This window comes from Theileria parva, chromosome 1 (assembly GCF_000165365.1).
Source record: "Theileria parva strain Muguga chromosome 1, complete sequence, whole genome shotgun sequence".
Classification (NCBI taxonomy): Eukaryota; Apicomplexa; class Aconoidasida; order Piroplasmida; family Theileriidae; genus Theileria; species Theileria parva.
Genome location: NC_007344.1, coordinates 51,968 through 77,944, shown reverse-complemented (window position 1 = coordinate 77,944; position 25,977 = coordinate 51,968). Strand labels below are relative to the sequence as shown.

The following is a 25,977-nucleotide window of genomic DNA, read 5'->3' as shown; positions in this document are numbered from 1 at the left end:
GAATCTTGCACTACTTAGTGGAACAAAATTGACTATTAAATAAATTTTTAAAAAATAAAAATATAATTTTACTTTTAAAAAGATTAAATATTAATAAAGCGGTTTATCTAAGGCTTCAGGATTTATTTTATCCATAAGATCAATAACTTTGTGAATGAACATCGAATGCCGCGATTCACCCGAATGATAAATAAAATCATCATAATCATAAACATTTGATAGAGATTCTGTAGTAGATTTGTCAGCTATAGTTAAAATATTATTAAATAACAAAAATGTGTTTAACTTACGCCTGAATATCTTGTTTCCCTGCTCTCCGTGGAAAACACCTAAAATCGGCTTAACAATCAGGGATATATTCAAATTCGCAGTATCAACTTGATTTTCATCAATGTAATTTGCATAGTTCTGAGAATTAGACGTAAATTTCTGTTAAATTACCTCTAAAAGTATCCTTCGGGTGTAACACGTGTCGGGATTTTCAACACCGTAGATGAGTTTGTCAACATTAGATAGTAAGCATGGATTCTCGTAGGCCAGCCTTCCTATCATCACTCCGTTTAATTTATGAGGATTGTTATTGGAGTCCAAATTTTCAGAGTTTAGTGCCTCCAAAATGGACTCCATTGTCTTAAATCCTCCATTAATGGTAAATTTAAGATGAGGAAAATCCCTTTGTAAACGGTATACCTTTTCATACTGGAGTGGAGGTATAGTCCTATTTTGCTTAGGATTTATTCCCTTTAGCCAGGCCTTTCGCGAATGGATTATGAAGTGGTCGCAACCGGACTCGGAGACAGTTGAAACAAAATCCCTAACAAACTCGTAAGAATCAAACTCATCAACTCCTAATCTTGTCTTAACAGTCACTGGCATCTCCAGCTCCCTCAACATGTGATGTGCAATATCTCGAACAAGCTCCTTTTCCTTCATGAGTGAGGCTCCAAAACATCCTAAATTGAACAGTTTTAACATAAATTTATATATACCTTTCCCAGAAACTCTTGGACTAGGGCATCCTGCATTTAAATTTATTTCATCATAACCGAATTTCTTAAGAATCCGTCCAGCTTCAACTAGTGTTTCTGGGCAATTCCCTCCTGGAACAATTTTATGTTGATAAAAAATACCTAGTTGAGCAACAATTGGGTGCTCATTTTCCTCAAACTCTAAAAATCATCAACAGATATTTAACTTACTTAACCATCGAGATACCGATTCGTTAGAAGCATTAATTAGAGATGAAGCAACGAACATCTCAGTCCATAATTGTGTTTTCCTAGTAAGTAATCTCATGAATTGTCTAAAATCAAATTTAAAATCCATAAAATACCTAAAATGAAGGTATGTTACATCAAGCATAGGTGCGATCTGCAGGGAAGGTTTAGAATGAGAAACAGTTCCATTTCTCATTGTGTTTAAATGAGTTTTGTGGATATTTGTAAAACCTTCTCTTACTTTAAATTGTTGTTTAGTTGTTAAAAAATGTGAATTTGCTGGATTTAAAAAAAAATATGGGTAATAAATTTTATTTTGATGGATTCCATTAACTTTTTGAATGAGAAATACATTGAAAACAATATGATACAGAAGGGTGTATAGGACAATGTGAATTAAAAAACAAATTTGCATTACTATAGTACATATATTATTTCATGAGCCATTTTTAATGGGAAATTTTGAAATAAACTGTATTTTGTTTACAAAAATATAATTTTATACATGTTATCTGTTTACAATCATTAAAAATATATAAATATATAATTTCAAACTACTAGTTATACACCACGTGGAAAAACTGACATAGATTATTTATAATATTTTGACATTAATATTTAAAATATGGATTCCCCTTAATTTTAATTAATTCTTTAATATAGATTAAATTGATTCCATGGAGTCGTCACCTAATTATGATTCCGGCCCTCCGATGGTTGACAACTTTTGTCTTCTTTATTACGATTTAAAGGATTTTCCTCCTAATTATCAAGGCAAGGGCCCGTCTGTGCTGTCTCAAGAGGAATTATATAGGAAGGATTTGTATAACACTTTAACCAAAATCTCAAAACTCAGGGACGAGATTGTTAATAAGAACCAGGCAAGGTACTTGACTGAGGAGAAGTTGAAAATTCAACTTAACGACTCTAGGAACCAAACTAAACATTTCGGTGTTATTGGTAGTAACCAATCTGCGCTTTTGCAGGCTATTGACTCCAATTACAAGAGGTTAAAACTATTATATGAGAAGATTTATAATTTACAAATTGATCTACAGAAGGTTTACATTTCTCTATGCGAGAAGTTGGAACGCCGTTCATACCACTTAATTGAAGTTCACAAAATTTCTAGACTTTGCTCTTCTAAACTATACGAGTACAAGAAGAGCGCATAATATTATTTCAATTTTAATACTTGTCTATATAGAAGCTCAAGCTTCGCCTGAGATGAAATCACCCAGTGTGTGTAGAACCTGAAAAGTGGAGAGAGAATCAATAGAGCCAATTTGGCCACAGCACAATCTAAATAATATGGTACATGTTCATTTACACTTAATAGTTTTCCATACTTAAAAAACACTAATTTATAGAACCTATTCATTTTCTTTATCATGTTGACTCCTACCAGAACGTCGACTTTAGTACCGAGATTAGGAACACATCTTGAATACTTGGAAGCCAACAATATAGCTTCGAAAAGAAGCTTGAAGCTTCCAAGGTCTAAATCGTAGCTCAGGCTTTTGTTCAACTTTCTAATATTACGAAACAGATGATAAAGAATATACAAAAGCTGGTTGTAAGAGTTTAAAATCAAGTCAATTTGTAAGTCACTAAACATCTTACATATTCTTTTAGAGTCCAGATAAATGTATCTAACATTTCCAAACCCATATCCATCCATATGGCCAAACTCATTCTGGAAACCTTCCTCATTTATAACCTTTCTAATTTGAATTGATTCAGACTTATACTCATCAATCTCATGATCCACCAACTTGGTCTTAGACTTTTTTCTTTTATTTCCCCTTTTATTAATTTTAACGGATCTGTTAAGAACACTAGTGTCACAGAAAATATCAAGCAAATCTGTAAAGGTGAACCAAGTTGAAAAATACTCATTAAGGATCAAAACAAGCCTAAATTTGAAAATCAAGTTAACCAAATCATGATTAAAATAAAACGGTCTGAGAAGTGTTTTGAAATCAACTAAGTTAAACAACAGCTTTGATTTATTGTCAATCCAAACGTTTTCTGCATCCTTGGTAATCATTTCGTCACATAATCTTAAAACACCTTCAAAATCTTCATCCACTCTTGTGTACAGGAAACTACTCATGAACAAATCGTTGAAGCATATTACACTAGAGGATAATCTTGCGTAAGTTCTTTCCTTGATCAAATTCACCAAAAGAATAAAGATGTTTGGGAAGCTAAAGTTTCTCAGTAATCTAATGTAAAACCTTGAAAACAACTTGAAAATGGAGTTAGATAGGGTGATTGTGTACCTTGTCTTAACGTCCATGTATTTAAACTCTCTAAACTTGTTATAATATACAAAATTAATGTTAATCTTTTCCAATCTTTCTGTGAAAATTGGAACTACATTGTTAACTACAGAGTTATATTCATGTCTTAAGTAAGTTGAAACACAGTTATTGAAGGGTTTGATGAATAAAATCTCCTCTATAAATGACTTGTTTAACAAAAGCAAAGGATCAGTAAATAACTTGTAAATGAGTTTCATGAGAAGTTTGTAAAGTATATTTCCTGATTCTAAGGATTTTGGCGAAAACAAACCCTTTGAAACCAACAGTCGACTCCTTCTTATATTAAATTTTCTAAACCAAAATTCAGTCAAGATTGACTTTATTTCCCAAAGCCCCGAATCCTTTGGGTTCCACCTGATTAAATTGTTGACTATTAGGGCACAGTTGAACAGGTCACCTTTGTTACACTTGTTTAGGTATTTAGGTATCCTTTTAGTAACACCGCTAAAAGATGGGTTTATGTGAAGTAAGAAGAAACATATAGATATTATAATTAAGTTATACGTAGACCCTCTAAGTTCGTTTAGTCTACTTATTTCACCCAAAAACCTCTTGGTCCCAACTAGATTAAGGTATTTCTTGAATTTAGCCAGTGCAAGAGTATCTTTTGAGCAGGATTTCAATTCATCATTTTCCAAAATAGAACTGAATTTCTTAATTATCCCAGATAATACAGATTCTGAAACTAGCATATAATGGTTCCCATCTTCACTTGAGTAGAAAATCCGAAGTAAATCAAACAAAACGAGAACTTCCTCATTTCTTGGTAATTTAGAGTTTAATAAAACCTTAATAAACTCCTTCTGTAGTCCTGTTAACAATAAATTGCCTTCAGAAAATAGTATACATGATGTGTAAGTACAATTTGAATTTACAAATATTGAATTGGAGGTTAAAGATTCAAAAGTTGAGTTATCAACTATGGAAAACTCCTTCAAATTGGGGAGTATGGTATGGTACAAATTTTCTAGAAAAAAAAATAAAACGAGAGATTCTGTTATTTCAATTTCATCAAAGGTATTCAAATTATTGGATAAGAATTTGATAAAACCACCAGAAGACATTATATGTTACATTTTAATCCATTAAAAATGCTAAATAGGGATTAAGGTCCCATAGAATCTAGGTTCAATAAAATGTGTTAGCATTAAAATCTGGATTTGGGTCTGCAATTAGCTGTATTTTCCTAAAAAAGAATTTTACAAATTTTTAACATGGTTTTAAACATAGTGTGTTGGTTTTAATGAATAGAATCCCATGAATAAGGTCAATAAAGTGGTATATTTCCCCATATCACTTGTATTGCTTAAATTATTTCATTTAAGGTGTAAAAATTAGAGAAATTAAATTTTATGAATATATCAGAATAAAGTAAATGAGTCATGATCATGGGTCTGATGGACCTGGCTCTGGAAATAATGAAGATTTATCTCACGGTTTACAAATAAATTCAATTTACTGGGAAACTGGGCATAGAACATATTTACCTTTTTGGGCAGGACTTATAAAAAAGTTTAGCCCTAAAATTATTGATGATAAAGTAAGTTTTATGCCTCAAAATATGTTTTAGTTGAGATCACTTTTGGGTGAAGCGAGGCCTGTGTCACACGAACCGTTTGTATTTTATGGAGATTCTGCATATTTTAGAAGCTATTACGGAGATCCGGATGTAAATGTTGTCTTCCCACTTAAAAAAAGAACTAATTTTTGCTTTTCGCCAACCGGTAAATCAAGTTTGTCTGAACTTGAACATAAATATAATAAATACGGAAGAGTTAGACCAAGTAAAAGTGAGCTTGTTTTCAAAGATGTTCTGAGATCAGCAAGGAAATTGGACGAAATGGAGAACCTTTCCAAGAAATGAAATTGATTTATTTTATATATTTTTTTAATATCGCACACACAACTAGGCATTCACAGTCAATTAATAACTTTGGGTTGAATTGTTTTTGTTTTTTACATAGTAGCACTTTTTACAACAATAAAAAGAATATTGAAAGGAGGTTTTCGGCTTTTAGTAAAGGAGGTAAAGAGCTCGAGGATTATGAATCTGGGCTAACGGAAGAGGACTTGAATACCATAAATGTTAGTAATATCGAGTCTAAATTATTTATAGGAATATCTGGCTGATATCAAATCTGGAGTTTATGGACTAGAGAGTAAGAAAGAGCTTGAAAAGTTGGAAAAGGACTATGAAAAAAATCACCATGAAACTAATTTTGACCTTAAGGACGTTCTCAACACAAAGAACGAAAAGTTAGAAAAGGAAATGAACAAAATTTTTGACCTTTCAAATCTCCCAAGTTCAGAAAACAGCAAAATTAACTGGGAAGATTTGGAAAACCAAATTTCAGAAGGTAAAAAGAAGTGTTTAGATGTAGAAGAGATGAAAAAAACGGTTCACTCAATTTACAGAGAAAAGGGATTATTATCTGAAACGTTCAAAGTTTTAGAGATTTCAGGCCTAAAGCTTAAGTGGAGACAATCGTTAGGTAATATAGAAATATACTTCACAGCAGATCAATCCACAAAAAAGAAGGACTACGAAATCAAGTTTCTCCCATCCACTCTTACCATTATAAACCTAGAAAAGGTCCTACTCGAGAAGACTGTAAGTGATTTCTTAATTTATTTTCATTAGAGCTAGTTATATAGACCTATTTAGTAGGTAATATAAGGATGGTGTAGCTGTTTGGGAAAGTTGACTGTGATGGGTGTTTTTGGACCATGTACAAGGACCCTTCTACGGGAACAAAGTACGTTAATATTAATCTAAGAAAGCGTCCACCGAAGTTTAATACCATGTGGGATAGTATTTTTGTCTAAACGCCTAAATTTAATTTAATTTGAAAAACCAATGTTGTGTATAACAAGTCACTACACAATGTACATTAATTTATTTTTTGTTGTATATAATATTGTTCCAAATATTGTATAACCACTAAAGATTTTTTAACATATTTTGGTGTATTTAAAATTACAGAATCAAACTTTTATCCACTCGCATAATGTTGTTGACGGATCTCCTAAGATTCCTCTTCAACGTAGTAAAATTCCTCCTAGCGATATCGCCGCTCCTCCTCATTGTGCTGATCTTCGTTAAAAACAAAAATCCAAAACCTAAACACCCAGGAAAAGCACTAGATAGCGATGACGAGGACTTCTTCGACGATAAAAAGAATGACTAAATCGTATACACATTTATTAAATAGATAAACTTTTAATTTTTAGAACACAAATTTCATTTTCAATCGGTATAAATTCAACTGTCTAGAATCAAAATGATTTGATTCTTCTATAACATTACTGTCACCAACTATACCTTAAAATTTAGTTTAACCCAAAATAATGTCATTTTTGTTTTGTATATATTTTATATATGCAGGTAAATTGTCAAATACATAACTAATAATCAATAAACAAGTTGGTATGGTAATAAATTAAAGGTGTAAAATAAAAGTCAATTTTCATAAATTTTAACTTTAAAATGTATTTAATCAATTGTTTCGATTAAAATTTGGAAGTTTATTTAATAAGTTCGTTTAAAAAACTAAATGTGAAAATTAGTTTAATAGTAATAATAATATGGGTCGAAACATGGGTTAGAAAATGTTTATTTGATTATTTAAAATGAATTTTAATTATTATTCTGTACAATAAATTGAAGAATTTTTAAATTATTTGTATTATAATGTTGCAGTTTAGTTTATTGATTTTAAAATTAAGTAATAATGTGTAAAAAATGAAGTTTTTACATAGAAACGGACTGCTAAAGTCTGTAAATTATTTTAGTTCACGTTTCTACTCAATTTCAATAGATATTCAAGGTCAGTTTAAAACAGGTTGCGGGAAAACAACATATAACCGTGTTTATTTGGATAATCAAGCTACAACATGCGTTGACCCTAGAGTTTTGGATGCTATGATGCCTTATTTAACCCATGCTTTCGGAAACCCTCACTCAAGAACACATTCATATGGCTGGGAGGCAGAAAAGGCAGTTGAAACAGCGCGTGCAGATATAGCAAACCTAATAAACTGTGAAAGTAAGAATGTGATATTCACATCAGGAGCTACGGAAAGTAACAATTTGGCAATTAAGGGTTCTAAGTCGTTTTATGGTAGGCTAGTTGAATCTCCGGGTAAATCGAAGAAGAACCATGTGATCACTACTCAGATTGAACATAAATGTGTTTTACAGTGCTGTCGTCAATTGGAAAACGAGGGTTATTCAGTAACATATCTAAAGCCTGATAAGTACGGAATGATACTTCCAGAGGAGGTGAGAAAGAATATAAGACCAGAGACGTTTTTGTGTAGCGTAATTCATGTAAATAACGAGATAGGAGTAATCCAGGACATCGCCGAAATTGGAAAAGTTTGCAAAGAGCACAAGGTGATTTTTCACACGGATGCAGCTCAGAGTTTTGGAAAGTTACCAATTGACCTTAAGAATTTGGAGGTTGATTTACTCTCAATTTCAGGACATAAAATCTATGGACCAAAGGGGGTAGGAGCCTTGTTTGTTAGGACTAAGCCTAGGATCAGGCTTCAGCCAATTATAGATGGTGGTGGCCAGGAAAGAGGACTTAGATCAGGAACGCTGCCAACAGCTTTAGTTGTAGGACTTGGAACAGCAGCTAAAATAGCCAAAATGGAGATGGAAAGGGATCATCGTCATATGGAAAATCTGTTCTTCAAGTTGTATAATGGACTTAGTTCTATAGATCATGTGTCAGTGAATGGATCTATTAAACCAGGTCAACGGTATTTTGGAAACTTAAATATGTCCTTTGAATTCATTGAAGGTGAATCGCTCCTAATGTCACTCTCCAATTTCGCCCTTAGCTCAGGTAATTTTTCATAACGCTTTATCGTTCTGTTATATAGTTTAGTAATAATTAATATAAATAATGTATAGGATCTGCCTGTACTTCAGCTAGTCTTGAGCCAAGTTATGTATTGAGGAGTTTGGATGTTAGCGAAGAATTAGCCCACACTTCAATAAGATTCGGAATGGGTAGATTCACCATAGAATCTGAAGTTGACATGGCACTAGACTCAATCACAAAAGTAGTTGAAAAACTTAGAAACCTGAGCCCATTGTATGAAATGTACCTTGAAAAACAAGATCCCAAATCCATGGTTTGGACATGAGAAATTTTTTCATACGAATGTTATTAATTTCATAATTTAAATCTACAAATTTTAATTTTATTGTAATAAATATGGTTTTGAGCTATATTTTGTAATTTTAAGGTGTATATTGTAGTATATTTGATGGATAGAGAGGAAAATGTACAAGTGTGATCCTAAAGTACCATTAGTAAAAATAAACACCTGTGATCAGTTAGATTATACAGATGGTTTTCAGAGGAAAGTGGATTTTTAAATGCCTAGGCTGTAAAAGCAAAGAACAAGATGAAACTGAATACATTGATCTGAGTAAAATAAAAAACGTAAATGAAGTCTTACACATCAATGATCTAATCGTCTCCAAGCCAGAACTTTACTTGGAAACACCTCAATCCGTTTGCGTAACAAGTAATTCAATTATATAAATTAATATCCTAACGAAAACTAATTATAAAGAAATTATTAGTAAATGTGTAAAAAAATAGTGTAACCAGTTAAAAATAGCAGATTAGATAAATAATTAATAATTAGGAGAATGAGCATAATTAGGAAAATTGGGGAGTTGTGAAAGTAAGAAATTTGGAGGTGTGAAGCCAACAATAGCAATTCCAATACAAAACCAATGGCCCTCAGATACAAGCTCAGAGGATTCTACACCTAACCAAAATTTAACCAATCAATTCTCAACAAACAATCAAAATTATTGTAATGGAAAAGAAAACTTCGTCGAAAATAACAAGTAATACATCTAATAATTAAATATATAGAATAAAAATGTGTAGCGAGTGTGTATATATAGTGTTGTTTAGGATTGTGGTTCCACTATCTAATATAAGTGGATTCTTGGAAAAGGAAAATGACCAACAATTAACAATCTCAGAATCGATAGCAATCGCCGAAAAAATATACCAAAATGAGAAAAGGCAAATTATGAACCAAGGGAAAAGAGGAAATCAGGATTCCAAAAGCACGAATTATGTGGAATCCGAAAGGTTAAAGTGTGTGGAGTTCGATAATCCATTTGAAGTCAATGTAATCGAACAGAAAAATACTTTATCGAGACAGGAATCGCCAAATAGCATAATAACAGAAGGAAATTGTAAAAAAGGACCAATAGAAGGAAAACTATCTCACATTTGTGATGTATCAGATGATACTGATGGAGATGATGAATCGATAGCCAGTAAGGTCTGGAATATGTTCATGAAAGCGACTTCGTCTAGGAGTAATGGTGACCCACAAGTTAGAAATAGGGGACAAAGTAATAGTAAAGTAGTAATATTGACAGATAGTAGAATGTCTGCTGGAAACGAGATAAAAAATAACAAAGGAGAGTATAACTGGAGGGGGATTGAAAGGGATAGGGGAGTGAGAAATGAGAGGCAGTGGATAAAGGAAAACTACAACGTAACATCTAGAGAAGCCTTGGATATAGTGGAAGGAACGATTAGAAAAATAAATAATGTTTTGTAATCGATGATTTATATTACCTTATAAGATGGTGAGGCACTTTAATTTTACTTTTTGTTGTGCTTAGAATATCACATTTTATGTTCTGCAATTAATGTTAAATTAAATCATGTTTTTGTGAATTCATATCATATTTTAAACGGTCATGGATTTATTTCTCAATTTCGTTTAAAACTGTGTATATTATATGATCGCAATAAGCATTTCCCATCTCTGTAAATTCCCCAATTTTTCTCTATTTTTTCTAAATTTTGTATAATTAATTTATCTTATAAAATATCTATGATTCCTCATTCTTATTTTGTCTGGTTTGTAATCGAATAGTTTGGACTGATGGATTACCGGCACTTGAGCACATCTGCCGCTCCCAAGAACGAAATGAGCAATTTAAAGGACGAAACCCAGAATCCCGAAAAAAAGGAGGCTACTTTAAAGGATTTGTTAACAATCCGTAATAATGAGCTGTCTGAAATCAGGAAAAAATTGCATCAATGTTCTGAAATAATAAACAAAAGTGAAAATCTGACATATTGTTCAATGGACGGCCTGAATTCCGGGCTACCATTGGTGCCTGATGAACAGGTAATCGTAAATAATGCGGGTGAATCGGTCCCAAATGACGTAGTTATGCAGAAGTTTGGCCAGGACTTCAGCCCGGAGTCTGTAATTCCGGGATTTTATACCTGGTTTCAAGGCGACGGATCAGTTGTCCGGTACGTAATTGACTTTGTTTTGTACACCTCAAGGGGTGACCGTTTTGTGCCTTTGGAGCACCTGGGCAGATACGAATCTAGAATTCTTATGTTCTGCAAAGTCAAGCACATTGGGCTCGTTCACACAGTTGAGGACCTCTTGGAGACTAACCACCCCTGGACCAAGTCCTTCAAAACCAAACGTAGAATCGACGGTGTAGAAGGCTTCATTAAAGTTGCCAGAAAGCAGAGATACTTTGCAGCTAAAATTGTGCTCGTCGACTGGTTCTTTGATGTCGGGACCAAAGAGGACTCTCCACCATACCTTTGGGTAGTCTCTGAAAACGACGTCTTCTATAGAATTGACCGACCCTCCGGTGGTTATTATAACGCGTTCGCGCCAGCAAAATTACTTTTTGATATGTCAACCAGAATCGTAAAGGAAATGCAATCAGAGAATGACAAATCCTTTAAGAACGTTCTAATGTCAATGACTAACCCTAAGCCTCCAAGAAATTATGGACGATCGTTATCCAACTATGCTCCTGTGAATACTGTTGGCACTCATTTTGCCAATAACCAACCCAACTCACATTCTCAAGATACAGGTTCATATTACACTATTTAAATACCATATATGGTTATTTTAATTAATAATTTATCACTATAACTATGATTTTAGGAACAGATAATTTAGCCCCTGCTTCTCAATTAAATGGTAAAACTGAAAACTCACAAGTCAGCGCTTTTGAAGAGAAGAAAGAGGATCTGACGCAGTGGGGAGCTCCAGTTAACATTTTAGGCTGTATGCCTATTGATGTGTACAGGAATCTGGACTTCATCTTCACGGAGTGCAGGTACTATTACTACTTCACGAACAGCCGGAAACTCGAGACTTATTTGAGTGAGTTGGTGGACCGTTTGAGGGAACAATCACCATTCCACTACTTTGATAACAACTTCATGCGGTTGGATTACTTGGGAAAAAACACACTTGCGAACCGCTACAAGTCACAGTTATACGTTAAGGGGACACCAATACCCAGTTTAGCGCATTTGCAGGCTCAGCAAGGCTTGATGAAGTCAGTGAAGAGGGGTCCCAAGAACAAACGCTTCAACCTCGAGGAGTATAATAATCAGTACAACATGAATGATATGAAGAGCAGAAGCGGCAGAGTTATCAGGAACAAAGCAGTTTCCGAAATAGAACCCGTGGTCCGCAAGCACGTAGTTCAAACCGAGTCTCAGAAGAGGGAAGAGTACCGGAAGGCTGTTGAACTCGAAGCCAAGTGTGACGGGCTTTTGCTGCCCTTCGACTTCGAATGGTCGAACTATAACACATGTTCAGAGGCATCTGACACTGACAAATCGCCGCCGGTTCTCTCAAACGATGTTGATATCGCACTAAATAACGCGAAATATTACCCTAGAGATATTCCATTGCGAACGTTGAAGTTTTATGGAATTGATGAGATTGTTGATTTACTCGACCTCACTCGTCAGTTCTCAGTACCAAGTCTATCTACACCGCCACTTTTACCGAAAATGACATTCGTACAACTAGAGTCGAATCTGGTCTTCAATACCAGCCTTGCAGAGTATAAACCCAACGAGGGCTTCTCATTCCCCTTAACCGAACCCATCTGTATTTGCAACAATAAGCGATTCATGAACACTTTTAGTAATGTAAACCCTGCGAATGCCGCTGTTAATAGTGTCAATAATGGCGTGGTAGAAGATGATAAGGAGGAGGCGATGGATGATGAAGAATATGATGACGGATTACAGTGGATTTATTATCTCAACAAGAATCTGATAAGTAACTAATTACTCATTTTAGTCATAATTAGCTATATATTTAACATGACAAAAAATGTTTAGATGAGGTGGATATTGAATATTTGGAGGATTTGGATGAGGGAAGTGTTGGCAGATTGTACGTAGGTCTGATGCAGGTGTTCAGAAGAAACATCTGTAATTACGGCTTCGACTGGTTTGTACAGAACCTCAGGGAAAGTGGAGAGCTGAGTGATAAGAAGAAGGAAGTTCAGGAAAGAGAACTTCAAGTTGCAATTTCAGACTCTGAACTCGCCCTAGACTTTGTAAACACAAATGGAGGATGTTTGTACAAGGGTAGGTTTAAGAGGGTTGGACAAGACCCAGACTCTGTGTTACCCTACGTAAACTCGTCAAGGTGGAATAAAAGATTCAAAAAGTTTCAAAGAGTTGTTACGGTCTCATCAACGTACAGGTAATACTTAATTATACTTTACTTCAAAAATTATACTAATTTAATTGCTAGGTATACTGTGATATCACACGACCAAGATAGAGATAGTTTTACACTGTATGACAGTAGCAGACCGAAAGTCTGTCCGTTGGACCTTTTGTACGGTGCAGACTCTAATTTTAAGACCATTATGACGCCAGGAGAACCACTTCCAACCTTCAAAAAGATAGTAAACGTCTGGAAAAAAGATCACCCACAACACCTTAAAGCAAATAACGCACTCACCAAATCAGTTAATCACTTTATTAACGGATTAAACTCTTTTGTAAATAGTCAAAGGAAGAGCGGATTGGTGGTTGAAGATTTGGATCTGACGAAATATGACATGAGTTATTATATTGGATATTTAGTAGATGAATCCGAGGATTTGTATAGGGAACCAGTACTTGGGTTTGGATACAAAGAACATTCAAGTATAGCTCAAACTGAGTTGCTATTAGAGCCTGAAATGTTAACAGAATATACATGGAATGCATTCTTGAAGGTATATTTGTTTTACGCACTTTACAGCTCCAAAACCACCTACCGCTATAAGCTAAACTCGGTCGTCTGGGGGGACCCCTCCTTTCTAAACTTCAGTCAGTCATATTCTCAATTCAATAAACAATATGGAGATGATTTCAAAGGCTTCGTGGATCGAGTGAGTGATATTGGTGGTGAATTTGGTGAAGGATTTGGAAAGGAAATGGGCGAGGATAAGTTTGATGAAATGATTGATACTGAGAATTTGAATATGTTGGACGATATGCCATTTGAAGATTATGAAAATAGTAATAGTGGAGTTGAAGATGATAATTTACAAATGGACAATAATAAATTATATCAAGAGGAAGATGAAGAGGAGGAGGAAGAAGAAGAAGAGGATAAAGAACGTTCCACAAGAAGAGGCTGGGGATTGAACCGCTACTGTCCATATTATGAGTTTGAGATGGAGTGGCACCCGGACCAGGAACGATTTGAAACCCTTTGCAAGGGATCAATTGCACCATCATTCGTTAAGGCAGCCTTTTTGAAGCTGAGAAACAAGACATTTTTGCAGTTGGACATGTACGAGAGGCTGAGTTTGTTGGTATGGTTGGGCGCTATTTTGAGTTACTCGAATGTGGGCAAAAACTTCATAGATGATCGAAACGAAGAGTTTTTCCTACTTAAATCCCAGCTGATGAAAACTGAAGATGAGAAAAAGATCGTTAAAAGACCAAAAGTAATCAGCAGAGAATTGATGGAACTGGAAGAAAGGTATCTCCAAAGACCAGTTCTGTTAGGGCTTGATAGATTTTACAATTCGTACTATTACTTTGGACTTGACTATGAGAGGAGAATATATGTACAAACAATGCCTCAACTCAGATTCATACAAAATCGAATCATAAGGAGGAGTAAATACCTTAGAAAACCCTCAATCAACCCCAAATTCTTTACCTTCGACCTTTCTGAATTTGCACAAAAATTCACACAGGACAGGATTTTCAATCAAATCAAGGGCAAAAGAGGAAGGAAACGAGAGTCATCAACTCAACAACAAGATGATAATAGTAATAATAATAATCCCAAACGAAATAAACCTAATCCACCAAATACACAAACGAAGATTACCAATCTATTGACACTAGATGCAAAAGGTTTAAAAAAATATTTATTACCATAGATATGTTATTATATTTACTACATAATGTTAACTATAGTATATATCATTATACTAAATACTATTAATATAATAATGGTGTAGAAAATGTTTCGAATAAAAAGTCTAACAATAATAACTCCAACAACACTGATAATCCAGCTGATAATGTGGATAATGATACAACTTATAACGATTCATCAATAAATACGCCAGATAGGCTGGTGTCAGATACCGCATCAAATGATACGACTAACCGTGATGATGCCAATGGTAACGCAGCCAATACCAGTGATTCAGGTGATAAAGAAACTGGAGAGAATGTAAAGGAGGAGATGATGAGGAAGAAGAGAAGTAAAGGCAGGACAAGAAATCGCCCAAAGGTGAGGCGTAGTCGTCAGATGTTTGACAGACATCCAACGTATTTTGGGACAGTGGAGGAGTATTTAGAGTATCTGGCAAATGCACCAGCTGTTCTAAGTTGGTGTGTAATTGACTCCCATAAGTCCCTTAAACGCTTTATAACAAGACTGTCGCAACATACCACAAATGAACGAAATCTGGCATTCAAACTCTTGCAAATTGAACCCGATTTCTCACTTCCATCATTTGAAATCCTAACCTATAAATCACCAACAATCTTAGGAGAAATGTTACTTCCACTCCTCAGAGGAGTTTACAGATTTTTCAAAAATTCATTCACTAAAATTGTTCTGTCCACCACAATTCTAAGTAGTGCTACTACTGTTAATGATGCTGGTAGTGGTAGAAATAGTTCTGCACAAAATGAAAAAATAAAAGTAAGAATGGATGAAGTATATAATAATGGATTGTATTTGAATTTGTATGTGAATCATATGATAAAGAAGTGTTTGGCATTCTGCGTGTCTGATTTAGAGGGATGTAGACAGTGTTTGAAACAGATATTGGAATTAGTATATTTATTTGAATTTGTAACTAACAGATATTATAATCATACAAAGTGGCTAGAAATGAGAAACGAATGGAGACTAAATCTAGAAGCTATATATACCCAGTTGAACACAGAAAGCCCAAATTTAAGGAGATTTTTAAACCAGAAAGTTAAGCCCCAGGGTGAACATAAACCCAACTGCTATGCAAATTCCCCAAATTCTCAAGATAATAATATGGGCAATGAGTTGATGATGATGGTTGAAAAGGCCGGGCTGTGGTTTAGGTTTTTTGAAGTGTATAGCTACGACCCTAGTTTAGATTTTTCAGTTAGTACAGCAGTTAATTATAACAAGTTTGCGGATGAACATGGAGATTTGCTCAATTCAGCACTGAGTGAACCTGATAAGATCGATATATTTGAGTTGCTAAACTCTCTGAAAGTGAATGATACGATGGTGTTCTTTTCAGGAGGATTGCTGGAGTTGATCGGTTCCGTTAGTGATTTGTTAAAGGATATTCAGGAATCTTTGGGAATTAAAGTAAACGAAGAGAAACATACAAATAAGACTAGTAAGAGTTCAAAGACTAAGAAGAAAAGAAAGAAAAGGGATAGAGATGCTGATTCCGATGTTAATCTTACAGATATTGAAAGTCTCACTGACCCGAATGATTTATACCAACTCTATGATATTGACGATGCAGAACAAACTAATATTTCAAAAGATGATAACAGTACTAAATCCAGTTCAAGAAAATCTTCCAAAAAATCTCAAACCCCTCCGGAAACTAATACTAACACAGCTGATGCTACTATAGAGAATACTCCCACTGATATTAATATTAATTTGAATAATAATACCTCTGATAATAAAACTGACACAGCTGATAATACACATACTACCTACACTGCTGCCGATAATACTGTTACAACCGTCAACCCAGTAAATAATGTTAAAGAAGAGAAGGTAGAAAAGACACCGAAACCCAAGAGAGCTAAAAAATCGAAATCGCCAAATGGTGATTCAAGTTCCAATAACGAAGTTAATCAAGAGACTGATTCAGTTCTTTCAGACACGTCCCCAGTTAATAATAGTGTCACACCAGAAACTACAAATAATGCAGTAAAGGAAGAGAATCAAGAAAATGCCACACCAAAGGAGGAAAGTGTGACCGATGATAATGAGGAACTGATCGATCAGATAAAGTTATTATTGGCTAAACTGGAACATAATTATAGAAATGCACCTCAGGAAACTTGTCAAGTTAGAATTTTGTCATTAACCACAAATTTAATTGATCTACAACTACCAGCAAATCTTTCCAATTCCCCCCCTACTATGAAGAATACAGTTAATGATAGTAGTAATGCAGTTGGTGATAGTGATCTAGTTAAGGAAGTAAAGGATGAGAAGGTGTCTGATAGTTTTAGTCAGATGAAGATATTTTGTTTGAATTTGACAGTTGAGAGCTTGGCTTACGATGAGGATAGTGATCGTGAAGAGGAAGATCTAGATGAGAAGTTCGGACTAGTCAAAAACTTGAGACGCGTTTGTAGAACAATGTCAAGAATTGAAAAAACGAGAGCTACAAAGAAAGTCACTGAAGAACCAACATTCACCCCAAGACCTAATTCAGCTTCACCATCCCAAGTGTTCAATCTCACACTCCCAATACTCCTCAAATATCCAAAACACCTTCATTTGCCCAATTTTATGTATTCTTATCAAAGGTTCGTTTACCATTAACATTACCACTAACATTGTTATTACCGTTGTTATTACCATTATTCTTACCGTTTTTATTATTGGCTACATTATATCATTATAAATTTATCATACAGGTCAAATCACTATATTTTATAATTATTTATTACAAATTAACAATTAATATTAGGGTTTATGATGGTTTGAAGAGTTTGTGGAGAGCATCGCTGAAGTGTAGGAATAAATATACAGGCCAGACTGGAGTTATAAAGAGGTCAAACTATGCAACGGTAGACGTTTGGAAGTGCGTGCAAGTAGAATGGAACGATAACAAAAAGGAGCAAAAGTCTTACAACCCGTGGGAACTTATTTTGTAATTTTAATCGTACACTATACTATTCACAAATAGTATAATATAGGGTATAGCATAAAAATACATGATAAAGTATAGTATATCCGTATTAGTAAATTATTTTGTGGGCTGGGTTACAGGGGTAGTTTGAGTTTTGACGTATTTTTGAACCAGTCTCCTCCTCTGATTTTTCGAAAGGCTGTGCCAGATGGCCATGTGTTTATACTTCACGTTCATGGGCTTAAATGTCTCCCTGGGTGCACCACTTTTCAACCAGTTGTTATACTTGACCAGCAAATCTCGTTCATATGTTTTTGTGCGATATTGATGATTGACGTATGATTCTAATATTCGATTTATACAAATTAAATGCACTAATAATATTATACTATAGATGTTATAGTATAGTTGATACGGTAGTAATGATATAGTATGTGTATAAATGTTTAAGTAGTACCTAGAATGTAGGGATCAGTTTCGATTTGATAATGTGGAAATTTGAGTGATAAATAAAAATCACGAATGGCATATGCATGTTGGGATTTCTCAGAAGTGAATTGCTCCTGGAGTTCTTCAATCCTGGAAAGATTAATTGTCCAGGGCTCTTTAGGATTAAGTACACCCAAATCAGTTAAATCATCCACTATGCGATCAACCAAATCCGAAGGAAGTTTTCCATTCTCATCAATACTAAAGGCTGTTTCAACAACACCTTTGTCATCATATAAACTATAACTATCCTCCACAGTGCTATTATTATCAGTGTTAATATTAGTATCTGTATTATTAGTGTGAGTATTATTACTGCTTTCAGTGTCAGTAGTAGTGTTAGAATCATCTAGTTTATATAGTTTTGAATAAAAATTTTCAAAATTTGATTTGATTTCATTATTCTCGTCCCTAAAGTACAAGTTTTTGATATCGAAATTGATTGCGATTTGATGCTTCGTGAGGTAATTTTCAACCATTTTGCAATTTGGAACAGGTTTAAAAACACCATATTTGTGCCATAGAGTTGGGTTTGCAAACTCAGTCAAAGAAAGTCCTGTGTCTTTCAACTTGTAAGCTATGCTCCTAAGCCGAGAAAACAACTGTCTTAGAATTGTGTTGTATAGTTTCTGTTCACGTTCAGCCCAGTATGACTGGAGCTTTTTAAAAGTGTAAAACTTGTCCACGTAGTGTTCATACTCCTCAGGCTTATTTATGATAGGCTCGAAATACAAATACAAATCATTACTCACATCATCATTCTATAAATAATATTATTAATATATATATATATATAATAGTGTATAGTTAATAGTGAATATAATTGTATATAATTAATAGTGTAATACTTGAAACTCAGAAATCTCTTTGATGGTGTTCAGTTCTTTAGTAAGGTCTGCGTGGAAGGAATTATCAGAGAGGACTTTTGAGAGTTCTGAACCTGTAATTCCAGACTTTAAAAGTGAAATCAACTCTGAAAGCTTCCCATTTCTCAGAATATCCAATGTATCCTGGACAGGAATCGCGAGATACTCTGGAGGAGCGCCAAAGTGGTCGTGAACATTTCCATAGTACAAAGTTGGAGAAGGATATATAGCGGCAGGTGTGGTCTTCTTAGGACGATCACGAGTAAACTTTCTTACAGCCTTCAACTTACTCTTTGTAGCATATAAGCACCAATTAAACAGTTTTCCGCCATTGAACAAATTATTATACAAATTTTTATCACAAATATTGTCATTTAGATTATTGTACAGCTTATTATGATACAGGTTGTTGAACAAGAAATGTGTATTTAATATGAAAGAATTTGAATATTTAATTAAAGATAGTAGTGAGAAAATTTTTAAAATAGTGGAATAATAAAACAACATATCAGAAGGCGCTTAATTCACGCCATATTGTATGCATTATACCATATAATTACATAACCATGGAAGGCTATACACAATAATCCAATTTTTAATGATATCCTATTTTAGTCATAATTAACTCTTAAATAAAACTAAATTAAATATAAATTAAAGAATAATAGATGAAAAATTATGTGAAAAAATTATTAATATAAGTATTTAATATGGTCATGTTTTTGTTTAATTCTTCCATGGAATTGGCCAGTTTTGACTTTGAATATTTTGTCTCAAAAACGGTCTCTAAAACTGACAAATTCTTCTCAAAGGTGTTGAACTCGTCTTCTACACTCCGGTGAACTAGTTTGTATGCATTTTTGAGCAAAAGTCGCTGTCGTTCCTGCCCCTCTCTCTCCTCAGACTCTAACCTCCTCTCCAATTCCTGTAACTTCGAGGTTCTCTCCCTCAGAACTTCCCGCAACCTGGGCAGGAAAGACGTAAACAGCGTCAAGTTCTGCTCATTGATGAAAAAATCCCTATTCGTTATCGTTCCACTATCTATAAAATTTTCTAAACTTATTCACAAATTTAAGTATTATTTACTATAATAATAGCTATAATAATACTACCATTGTCTGATATTGTGTTGTTTGTAGCATTTTCAAATTGTGCTGGTGTTTTATCTACATTAACAGGCGTTATCCTTACATTCGATCTATTAAATCTGTCAACTGATTTGTTAACTCTTGATACACTAAATGAAATGTTCTGGTCAAGAGGGTTTCTGTAAATTGACATGGTTTCCTCAGTGAAATCAATTGCGCCCATTACCAAGGCCTTTCTATTATCAGTGTCAGGGTTTATTCCAATTCTTAGAACTTGACTGGCACAAGTGCGATCCATCTCAGGGGCGTAAACCTCGTAAACCTCCTTAAATAGAAGGGGAACCACAAGTGTGTGGGAGTGACAGACATAATTCTGAAAGATTTTAATCAAACAACCGATGCCATCATAGTCAAATAGGCGAGGAAACCATGGAGTTGCCTTTAAACGGGCCAGAACTGAACCCCTAGTAAACCCCTTAGACTCAAGACTGGATAAAAAGGCCTCCAAAACTTCTCCAATCCTACGATAAACACGACGCCTTAAAGGCCTAACAATGGTTTGAGGATGTACTGCAAATAACACTACTTCATCGTTACTGATACTACGATTTACAGATGTAAATGGTCGAGAATGCGACAAATTAGCCGGGTTGGAGAAATTTGCAGGAGAATATTGTGGAATATTTGAGTTGGAAGGAAATGAGTAAGGATTTGCAGAAGTGTTTAAAGGTGGAGGAACTGAAAAGTGATTAGAATCAAAACCGGGGTCCGACGAAGGAACTATACGAAGTTTAGGCAAAGGTGTTGACTCCATTGACCTTAAACAACATAATAATTGTAATTTATTCAATAATTTACATCATTTATTAAATTAATCCAGTTATAACACTGTAATATAGTGGATATAATATCATTTTAATTTAAAAAATAAAACATTAATGAAAAAAATAAATATAAATAAAAAATAAAAAATAATAAAATTAAAAGTGTTAGAGGTGTGGGAAAAATTATTCGATATCCATATCTTCAGAATCGTCGGTGTCGATATCGGGAAACTGGTGAATTAGGGTTTGATTTTCGATATTATTGACTTGTAAGGGTTCTTCGTCTCTGCGCTCGCGAAGAAGCCTTAAAATCGCAGCGTCAGTTCTACTAGATAAAACTTGCCTCTTGCGATTCAATTCACGCTTTAAATCCCAATTCTGACGCCTGGGCCTTACTAATGACAATATATCCTAAAACAACATTGATATACCGTTATCATTATTGTATAATTAGTTGGTAGTAAAGTTTAATGGAATGTTAATGTTATATAGTTCTTAATCCTATTGTATACAGAATTATATTGATATAAGTATGTAAGAAAGTAGACTATAAAATACTTCAGATTGATAATTGAGAATGGTTTGATCGATTTGTTGATCGATAGTATTTTCAATTGCTGAATAATCTTCGAGTGAGCTTTTGCAAAGTTTTCTGAGGTTTTCGTCCCTCGGAATGTAGTTCCTAAAAACAATCCCCTTAAAATCAGCGTCAAGCTCAATTCCTGGGTGATTTATTTCCCCTACCACCTCAGATTCTTCTAAATCTGCCATCCGAACTGTTCCCAAAAATTAAAATATCATACATTGAATAATTTTACTGCAATAAAATATTGCGATGGATTGTTATATTAAAATTTTGTTTAATTGTTATATTTCATTTAAAGTTGATGATAAATTAAAACTTAATAATCCCAAACCCTCAGTTTCACTGCCCAACTCTATCCTTCCAACTTTTTCCATATTAATTATTCCAACATACTATAATTTTTTCATTTATTATATTGAAATAATTGTGTACGTTTAATGAAATAAACGTGAACATTTATAATAATGAAATCTAGCTGTGTTATAACTCAGTTATATATATCTAATGTGTAAGTAGTTTGAACGTACTGTAACTGTTGAATTTTTTTCTAGATTCTCCGACTAAACCAAATTATTTAGATAAAACTTACTCCTAGAACTTCGTATCCGTTTATCGTTAGTGAAACTTCCTTCAAATCTTTACACAATGCTCCTAATTTCACCTTTATTCTAAAAACTCCATGATATGGAACTTCCAGTGACCATTTATTGTCTTTCAACTTAAACCCTTTATTATTGGCAGTAGCAGTATCAATGTTATCTGTACACTGGATTGGATTTGCTTTGGTATTCCATCCATAGTACAAATTCCCGTGCGATGACTTAGTGTGGCCTGAATCGATGATTAAGGCATTCGAAGGGTCACAATTTCCACTGCAAAATGCAATGTCAACTGTGTCTATTTGTTTCTCCTTTACAGGACGTATGCCCTCACAAATTACCCCAAAAAGCGTAAAAACACCGCCAGTTGTGTTTTCAGTACCTTCAAGCTGCTCTACAGCCTTTATCTCAATTCTCGCCCACTGCACCATCACAGGAGTCCTGAACTCGTACCGCAACTCGTCAGTAATGGCAAAGTCCTCTTCACTACCGTCCGAAAATCGAAAACTGACCTCAGAAGCCCTTAGAGCTCCTCGAGGCAAGAAGTGAAAGTACCTCAACTCAACCATCTTTGGGAACTCTCGCCTCAAAAATTCACCCGCTAATTTGTCCTTTGCTGTTATCCAACCGACTTCTGAAGGCATGCCGTTTCCAAATCCAGCAACACATCCCGAAAGTTCTATACATTTCAATCAACTATATGTATATGTATAATCTGACTAAAATGCTATTAAAGTATAATTAAAGTAAAACTGAAGTTACCATTAGATGAAGAAGAGGCTACGCATTTATCTGAGGGAGTATAAGAGATAATTGAGACATCTCCTTTGCAAAGGCCACTGGTGATTGCTGGTAGGATAAAAATTATGGACGAAGTGTCGTCTGGGAGCAAAAGTTTAACGTTTCCTGCCTGAAACTTCTTCCAGTAAATGGTGAACTCTATCTGTGTGAACGCGGCCCCCTATAATAATTTACAAACTCAATAACTTACGCAGTTATCACCAACACCATAAACAGATAAAACATCAAAAGTCTTCTCAAAACTCACTCCATCCTCATCTTTCTATAACATTTTGACACTCCTAACACTAACTATATATAGGTATAATTAATTGCTGTTAACCCGTGAAAACAAATTATATAAATATATTATTAGTAATATGGTAATAATTAATGTGTATGTTACTGGGTGAGTGTTTGAAAGAGTTGGAATTGCGACGTAGACGAGTGAGTGGTTAGAAACTTCAAATGAAACAAGTTGTTCAGTAGGTTTGGTGTGCATGGTTATCATTCTTGCACCTATGAACTTCCCCGGAACATCTGCAATTACAAAGTTAGACACTCCTTTGAACGCCTGTGCTCCATTTTCCAACATACTCCTAAGCATATTAATAAATAAATAAAAGTACAAGGTATAATATTGGCCCTCGAGTCCACTGATTGAAATATCTGAATTTTGTCCTGAGCCCTTAAAAAAGTGTTCTGAAGTGATAATTTGTTCTGGGAAACTTGTTGAAGACCAGCTCAGAGCAAGTCTAGCGATATTGGAGTTGTAGTATTTAAGTACTTTTTGGTGGGAATATTCGACTGTGATAGGATATCGTTTCCCACCAATTAAGTGGAATGAATTCGACTTGACAAAAACGTTCATTGTTGGCCTACCGTTGATTGGTTGAGTTACAACTGGGCCACCACGGTCAGACTCAGGGTCAAACCCTTGAGACGCTATCACCTCTTCATCCAAAAAGAGTCTTACATTACAGTCACTCCTCACGTAGAACGTATAAACATCAGTTGAAGGAATTCTTAGAAACCCCTCAATCCTCACAGAAAACGAATCGTGAGGTACCCCAAACACAGGAACAAAGTCCTCCCACATCAAGTTCACATCTTCGTGATCAATAAAGCCTGAGGGGACTCCTCGGAAATAAGGGTTATTATAGTAACTTGCTCTCAGTCCATCGGGTTTACTCTATATTGGAATTACTAAGTTCTTGGGAATAGTATGTATAACTATATAATCATAGTGGAAATTGTGGTATAATAATACTTGATCAAGATAACCCCGAACCACAGAGCAATTTTTGCGATTATGTAAAGCAGATTTAGTGAGTAAATCTCGTTCGTCTTCAAGTGAATCGAGACTGTTAGTGAGTGAAAGCAATGAGGAGCTGTTAGCTTTTAGTTGTGCAATGGCTCTATCTACGCCTTTTAAAGAGGTCTCCAGTCTCAAAATGTCAGACTCATAATCCTGCTCACCTGATCCGCAAACTTCTTCATACTTCGACAACGTACTGTCAACTCTCCTACACATTAAATAAATATGTTTTTCAATACCTTTCTTCCCTCACCAGTGACCTATACGCTTGTTCCAATTCCATTCTTCTCAATTCCATTAAGGAACTGAACAGTGTTTAATCAGCAGAATATTATTAAATGTAGCTAATTTAGAGTAAATATATAAAAAATGTGTATAATAGTACCTAGCTTTATATCTTAAAGCATCATAATCAATAACTCCAGCGCAAAAGTCCCAATCTCTAGCTCCAGTGCCTATAAGCTGAACCTCCAAATAACACCATTCTCTTCCTAATCAACTATCAAACACTTGTTATACATATAATGAATAATGAATCCAGTATATCATATGTAATAATTATGTGAATAATATGACTAATGAAATACCAACAGAGCCATCTGGAGCTTCAGTAGTAGTACAATCAGTAAATGTGTTTCCATTTCTGACAAATGCTGCTGCGCATAAAGCACCATCAAGAGTCTTGCGATGTCTTTGTCTATACTCGGTTAGTTTCTACAAATAATTATCCTATATTTTAAGAACATAACTTTCATGAAATAATTAATTAAGCCCGTTATAGTGAATAATTAACACAAAAAATAAGTTGGAATCATATAACTAGGAGTAAATGTGTAAGAAATACCTTTAGTTCAGATTGATCATAATCGTCAACAGATTGTATAGTAAAATCTTTAGGAAGTGGAACTTCATTTTTAGGCGTAAAATCAGGAGAAGTAAAGAAACACCAAACAGATTTGCTAAAAATTGCAAATGCCCAGATTTTCACAAAATACATCAAATCCACTACTAAATACTTAATTTATACATTTCAGTACAATTAGTAAGGTATTTTACAGCTTTTTCAATTCACACATTTTCAAATTATCAGCTAATTTCGTACACATTTCACAATATAATATGATGAAATTACCATAAATTGATGAAACTACAAACAATTTTAATTTTATGGTAGAATAAAAAATTGCAAAAATTTATTAAACCAAATAGAAGACTAATGTGTAGGGAAGTTTAATATTTTTTACATGATTTAATTAATGAAATAGTTTATAGTGTTAAAACTGATTTCACATTATTCACGAGATTCTAGATTAAAAACGTCAAGATGGAAATATTTATAAAAAACGAGTTAAATCATAGAATTGAAGTAATATGAAAAGACGTGGAAAATTAATATAATATCACTAACCGTGTAAAGTACTCTATATGGTAAAATAGACTATATATGATATATATTATACTGGATATCTAATAAATAGTAAAGAATATGGTTTATTTTGGAAAAAGGAATGAAAAGGAGTGGAAAATTGTTGTAGATATAAACGACATCAGTAGTGTTGGAAGGATGGAAACTTGTAAATTTGTGAAATAGACAGAATTACACTAATAAAAATATAACTAACAATTTTTTTCAAGAGTTTTAAGTAAAAGTTGTGAATTGTGCCTGAGGAAACAAGTTAGGTTGATGTTTGATTCTGGAGG

At 34.2% G+C, this 25,977-nt stretch overlaps 13 protein-coding genes across 13 annotated transcripts; 7 read left to right on the top strand and 6 right to left on the bottom strand.

The window, feature by feature from the left end:
• Positions 1-66: 66 nt before the first annotated feature.
• On the bottom strand, positions 67-1,758 carry dusA (Dihydrouridine synthase (Dus)). The gene is made up of 7 exons (XM_061304896.1): positions 1,334-1,758; positions 1,200-1,303; positions 1,131-1,169; positions 990-1,100; positions 442-953; positions 291-408; positions 67-245 (listed from the first exon to the last, which is right to left on the bottom strand). Exons 1-7 carry the CDS (start codon positions 1,630-1,632, stop codon positions 91-93), a joined length of 1,338 nt encoding a protein of 445 aa, XP_061161474.1. The 5' UTR covers positions 1,633-1,758; the 3' UTR covers positions 67-90.
• Positions 1,678-2,542, top strand: TpMuguga_01g00027 (uncharacterized protein). The gene has a single exon (XM_061304895.1). The coding sequence runs from the start codon at positions 1,895-1,897 to the stop codon at positions 2,390-2,392; it is 498 nt and encodes a 165-aa protein (XP_061161473.1). The 5' UTR covers positions 1,678-1,894; the 3' UTR covers positions 2,393-2,542.
• Positions 1,824-4,769, bottom strand: TpMuguga_01g00026 (uncharacterized protein). The gene has a single exon (XM_061304894.1). The coding sequence runs from the start codon at positions 4,606-4,608 to the stop codon at positions 2,395-2,397; it is 2,214 nt and encodes a 737-aa protein (XP_061161472.1). The 5' UTR covers positions 4,609-4,769; the 3' UTR covers positions 1,824-2,394.
• A 108-nt stretch (positions 4,770-4,877) lies between these two features.
• Positions 4,878-5,408, top strand: TpMuguga_01g02180 (uncharacterized protein; the record flags this gene model as incomplete). Its single annotated transcript, XM_061305192.1, has 2 exons — positions 4,878-5,084; positions 5,115-5,408. Exons 1-2 carry the CDS (start codon positions 4,920-4,922, stop codon positions 5,406-5,408), a joined length of 459 nt encoding a protein of 152 aa, XP_061161925.1. The 5' UTR covers positions 4,878-4,919.
• Positions 5,405-6,370, top strand: TpMuguga_01g02190 (CS domain protein; the record flags this gene model as incomplete). The annotated part of the gene is made up of 3 exons (XM_760459.2): positions 5,405-5,629; positions 5,661-6,155; positions 6,233-6,370. 3 exons carry the CDS (start codon positions 5,405-5,407, stop codon positions 6,368-6,370), a joined length of 858 nt encoding a protein of 285 aa, XP_765552.2.
• A 182-nt stretch (positions 6,371-6,552) lies between these two features.
• TpMuguga_01g02185 (putative integral membrane protein) lies at positions 6,553-6,908 on the top strand (the record flags this gene model as incomplete). The annotated part of the gene is made up of 2 exons (XM_061305193.1): positions 6,553-6,735; positions 6,776-6,908. The coding sequence occupies one exon, from the start codon at positions 6,553-6,555 to the stop codon at positions 6,730-6,732; it is 180 nt and encodes a 59-aa protein (XP_061161924.1). The 3' UTR covers positions 6,733-6,735; positions 6,776-6,908.
• A 256-nt stretch (positions 6,909-7,164) lies between these two features.
• Positions 7,165-8,770, top strand: iscS (Cysteine desulfurase). The gene is made up of 2 exons (XM_760458.2): positions 7,165-8,397; positions 8,466-8,770. The coding sequence occupies exons 1-2, from the start codon at positions 7,287-7,289 to the stop codon at positions 8,699-8,701; spliced, it is 1,347 nt and encodes a 448-aa protein (XP_765551.1). The 5' UTR covers positions 7,165-7,286; the 3' UTR covers positions 8,702-8,770.
• Positions 8,771-8,907: 137 nt separating this feature from the next.
• On the top strand, positions 8,908-10,153 carry TpMuguga_01g00023 (uncharacterized protein; the record flags this gene model as incomplete). The annotated part of the gene is made up of 3 exons (XM_760457.2): positions 8,908-9,088; positions 9,230-9,419; positions 9,490-10,153. 3 exons carry the CDS (start codon positions 8,908-8,910, stop codon positions 10,151-10,153), a joined length of 1,035 nt encoding a protein of 344 aa, XP_765550.2.
• Positions 10,154-10,251: 98 nt separating this feature from the next.
• On the top strand, positions 10,252-17,805 carry TpMuguga_01g02140 (uncharacterized protein). The gene is made up of 6 exons (XM_061305187.1): positions 10,252-11,450; positions 11,525-12,661; positions 12,724-13,093; positions 13,145-14,754; positions 14,862-17,400; positions 17,565-17,805. Exons 1-6 carry the CDS (start codon positions 10,484-10,486, stop codon positions 17,749-17,751), a joined length of 6,810 nt encoding a protein of 2,269 aa, XP_061161923.1. The 5' UTR covers positions 10,252-10,483; the 3' UTR covers positions 17,752-17,805.
• A 22-nt stretch (positions 17,806-17,827) lies between these two features.
• On the bottom strand, positions 17,828-19,621 carry TpMuguga_01g00020 (uncharacterized protein). The gene is made up of 3 exons (XM_760454.2): positions 19,064-19,621; positions 18,184-18,976; positions 17,828-18,070 (listed from the first exon to the last, which is right to left on the bottom strand). Exons 1-3 carry the CDS (start codon positions 19,586-19,588, stop codon positions 17,844-17,846), a joined length of 1,545 nt encoding a protein of 514 aa, XP_765547.1. The 5' UTR covers positions 19,589-19,621; the 3' UTR covers positions 17,828-17,843.
• A 133-nt stretch (positions 19,622-19,754) lies between these two features.
• Positions 19,755-21,158, bottom strand: TpMuguga_01g00019 (uncharacterized protein). Its single transcript, XM_760453.2, has 2 exons — positions 20,194-21,158; positions 19,755-20,122 (listed from the first exon to the last, which is right to left on the bottom strand). The coding sequence occupies exons 1-2, from the start codon at positions 20,981-20,983 to the stop codon at positions 19,758-19,760; spliced, it is 1,155 nt and encodes a 384-aa protein (XP_765546.2). The 5' UTR covers positions 20,984-21,158; the 3' UTR covers positions 19,755-19,757.
• On the bottom strand, positions 21,142-21,764 carry TpMuguga_01g00018 (cwf18 pre-mRNA splicing factor family protein; the record flags this gene model as incomplete). Its single annotated transcript, XM_760452.2, has 2 exons — positions 21,142-21,404; positions 21,552-21,764. 2 exons carry the CDS (start codon positions 21,762-21,764, stop codon positions 21,177-21,179), a joined length of 441 nt encoding a protein of 146 aa, XP_765545.1. The 3' UTR covers positions 21,142-21,176.
• Positions 21,765-21,860: 96 nt separating this feature from the next.
• On the bottom strand, positions 21,861-25,505 carry TpMuguga_01g00017 (PA14 domain protein; the record flags this gene model as incomplete). Its single annotated transcript, XM_061304893.1, has 12 exons — positions 25,121-25,505; positions 24,864-24,990; positions 24,662-24,767; positions 24,516-24,581; positions 24,229-24,484; positions 23,588-24,150; positions 23,365-23,557; positions 23,170-23,241; positions 22,941-23,139; positions 22,169-22,857; positions 22,107-22,139; positions 21,861-21,971 (listed from the first exon to the last, which is right to left on the bottom strand). The coding sequence occupies exons 1-12, from the start codon at positions 25,271-25,273 to the stop codon at positions 21,861-21,863; spliced, it is 2,568 nt and encodes an 855-aa protein (XP_061161471.1). The 5' UTR covers positions 25,274-25,505.
• Positions 25,506-25,977: the final 472 nt, after the last annotated feature.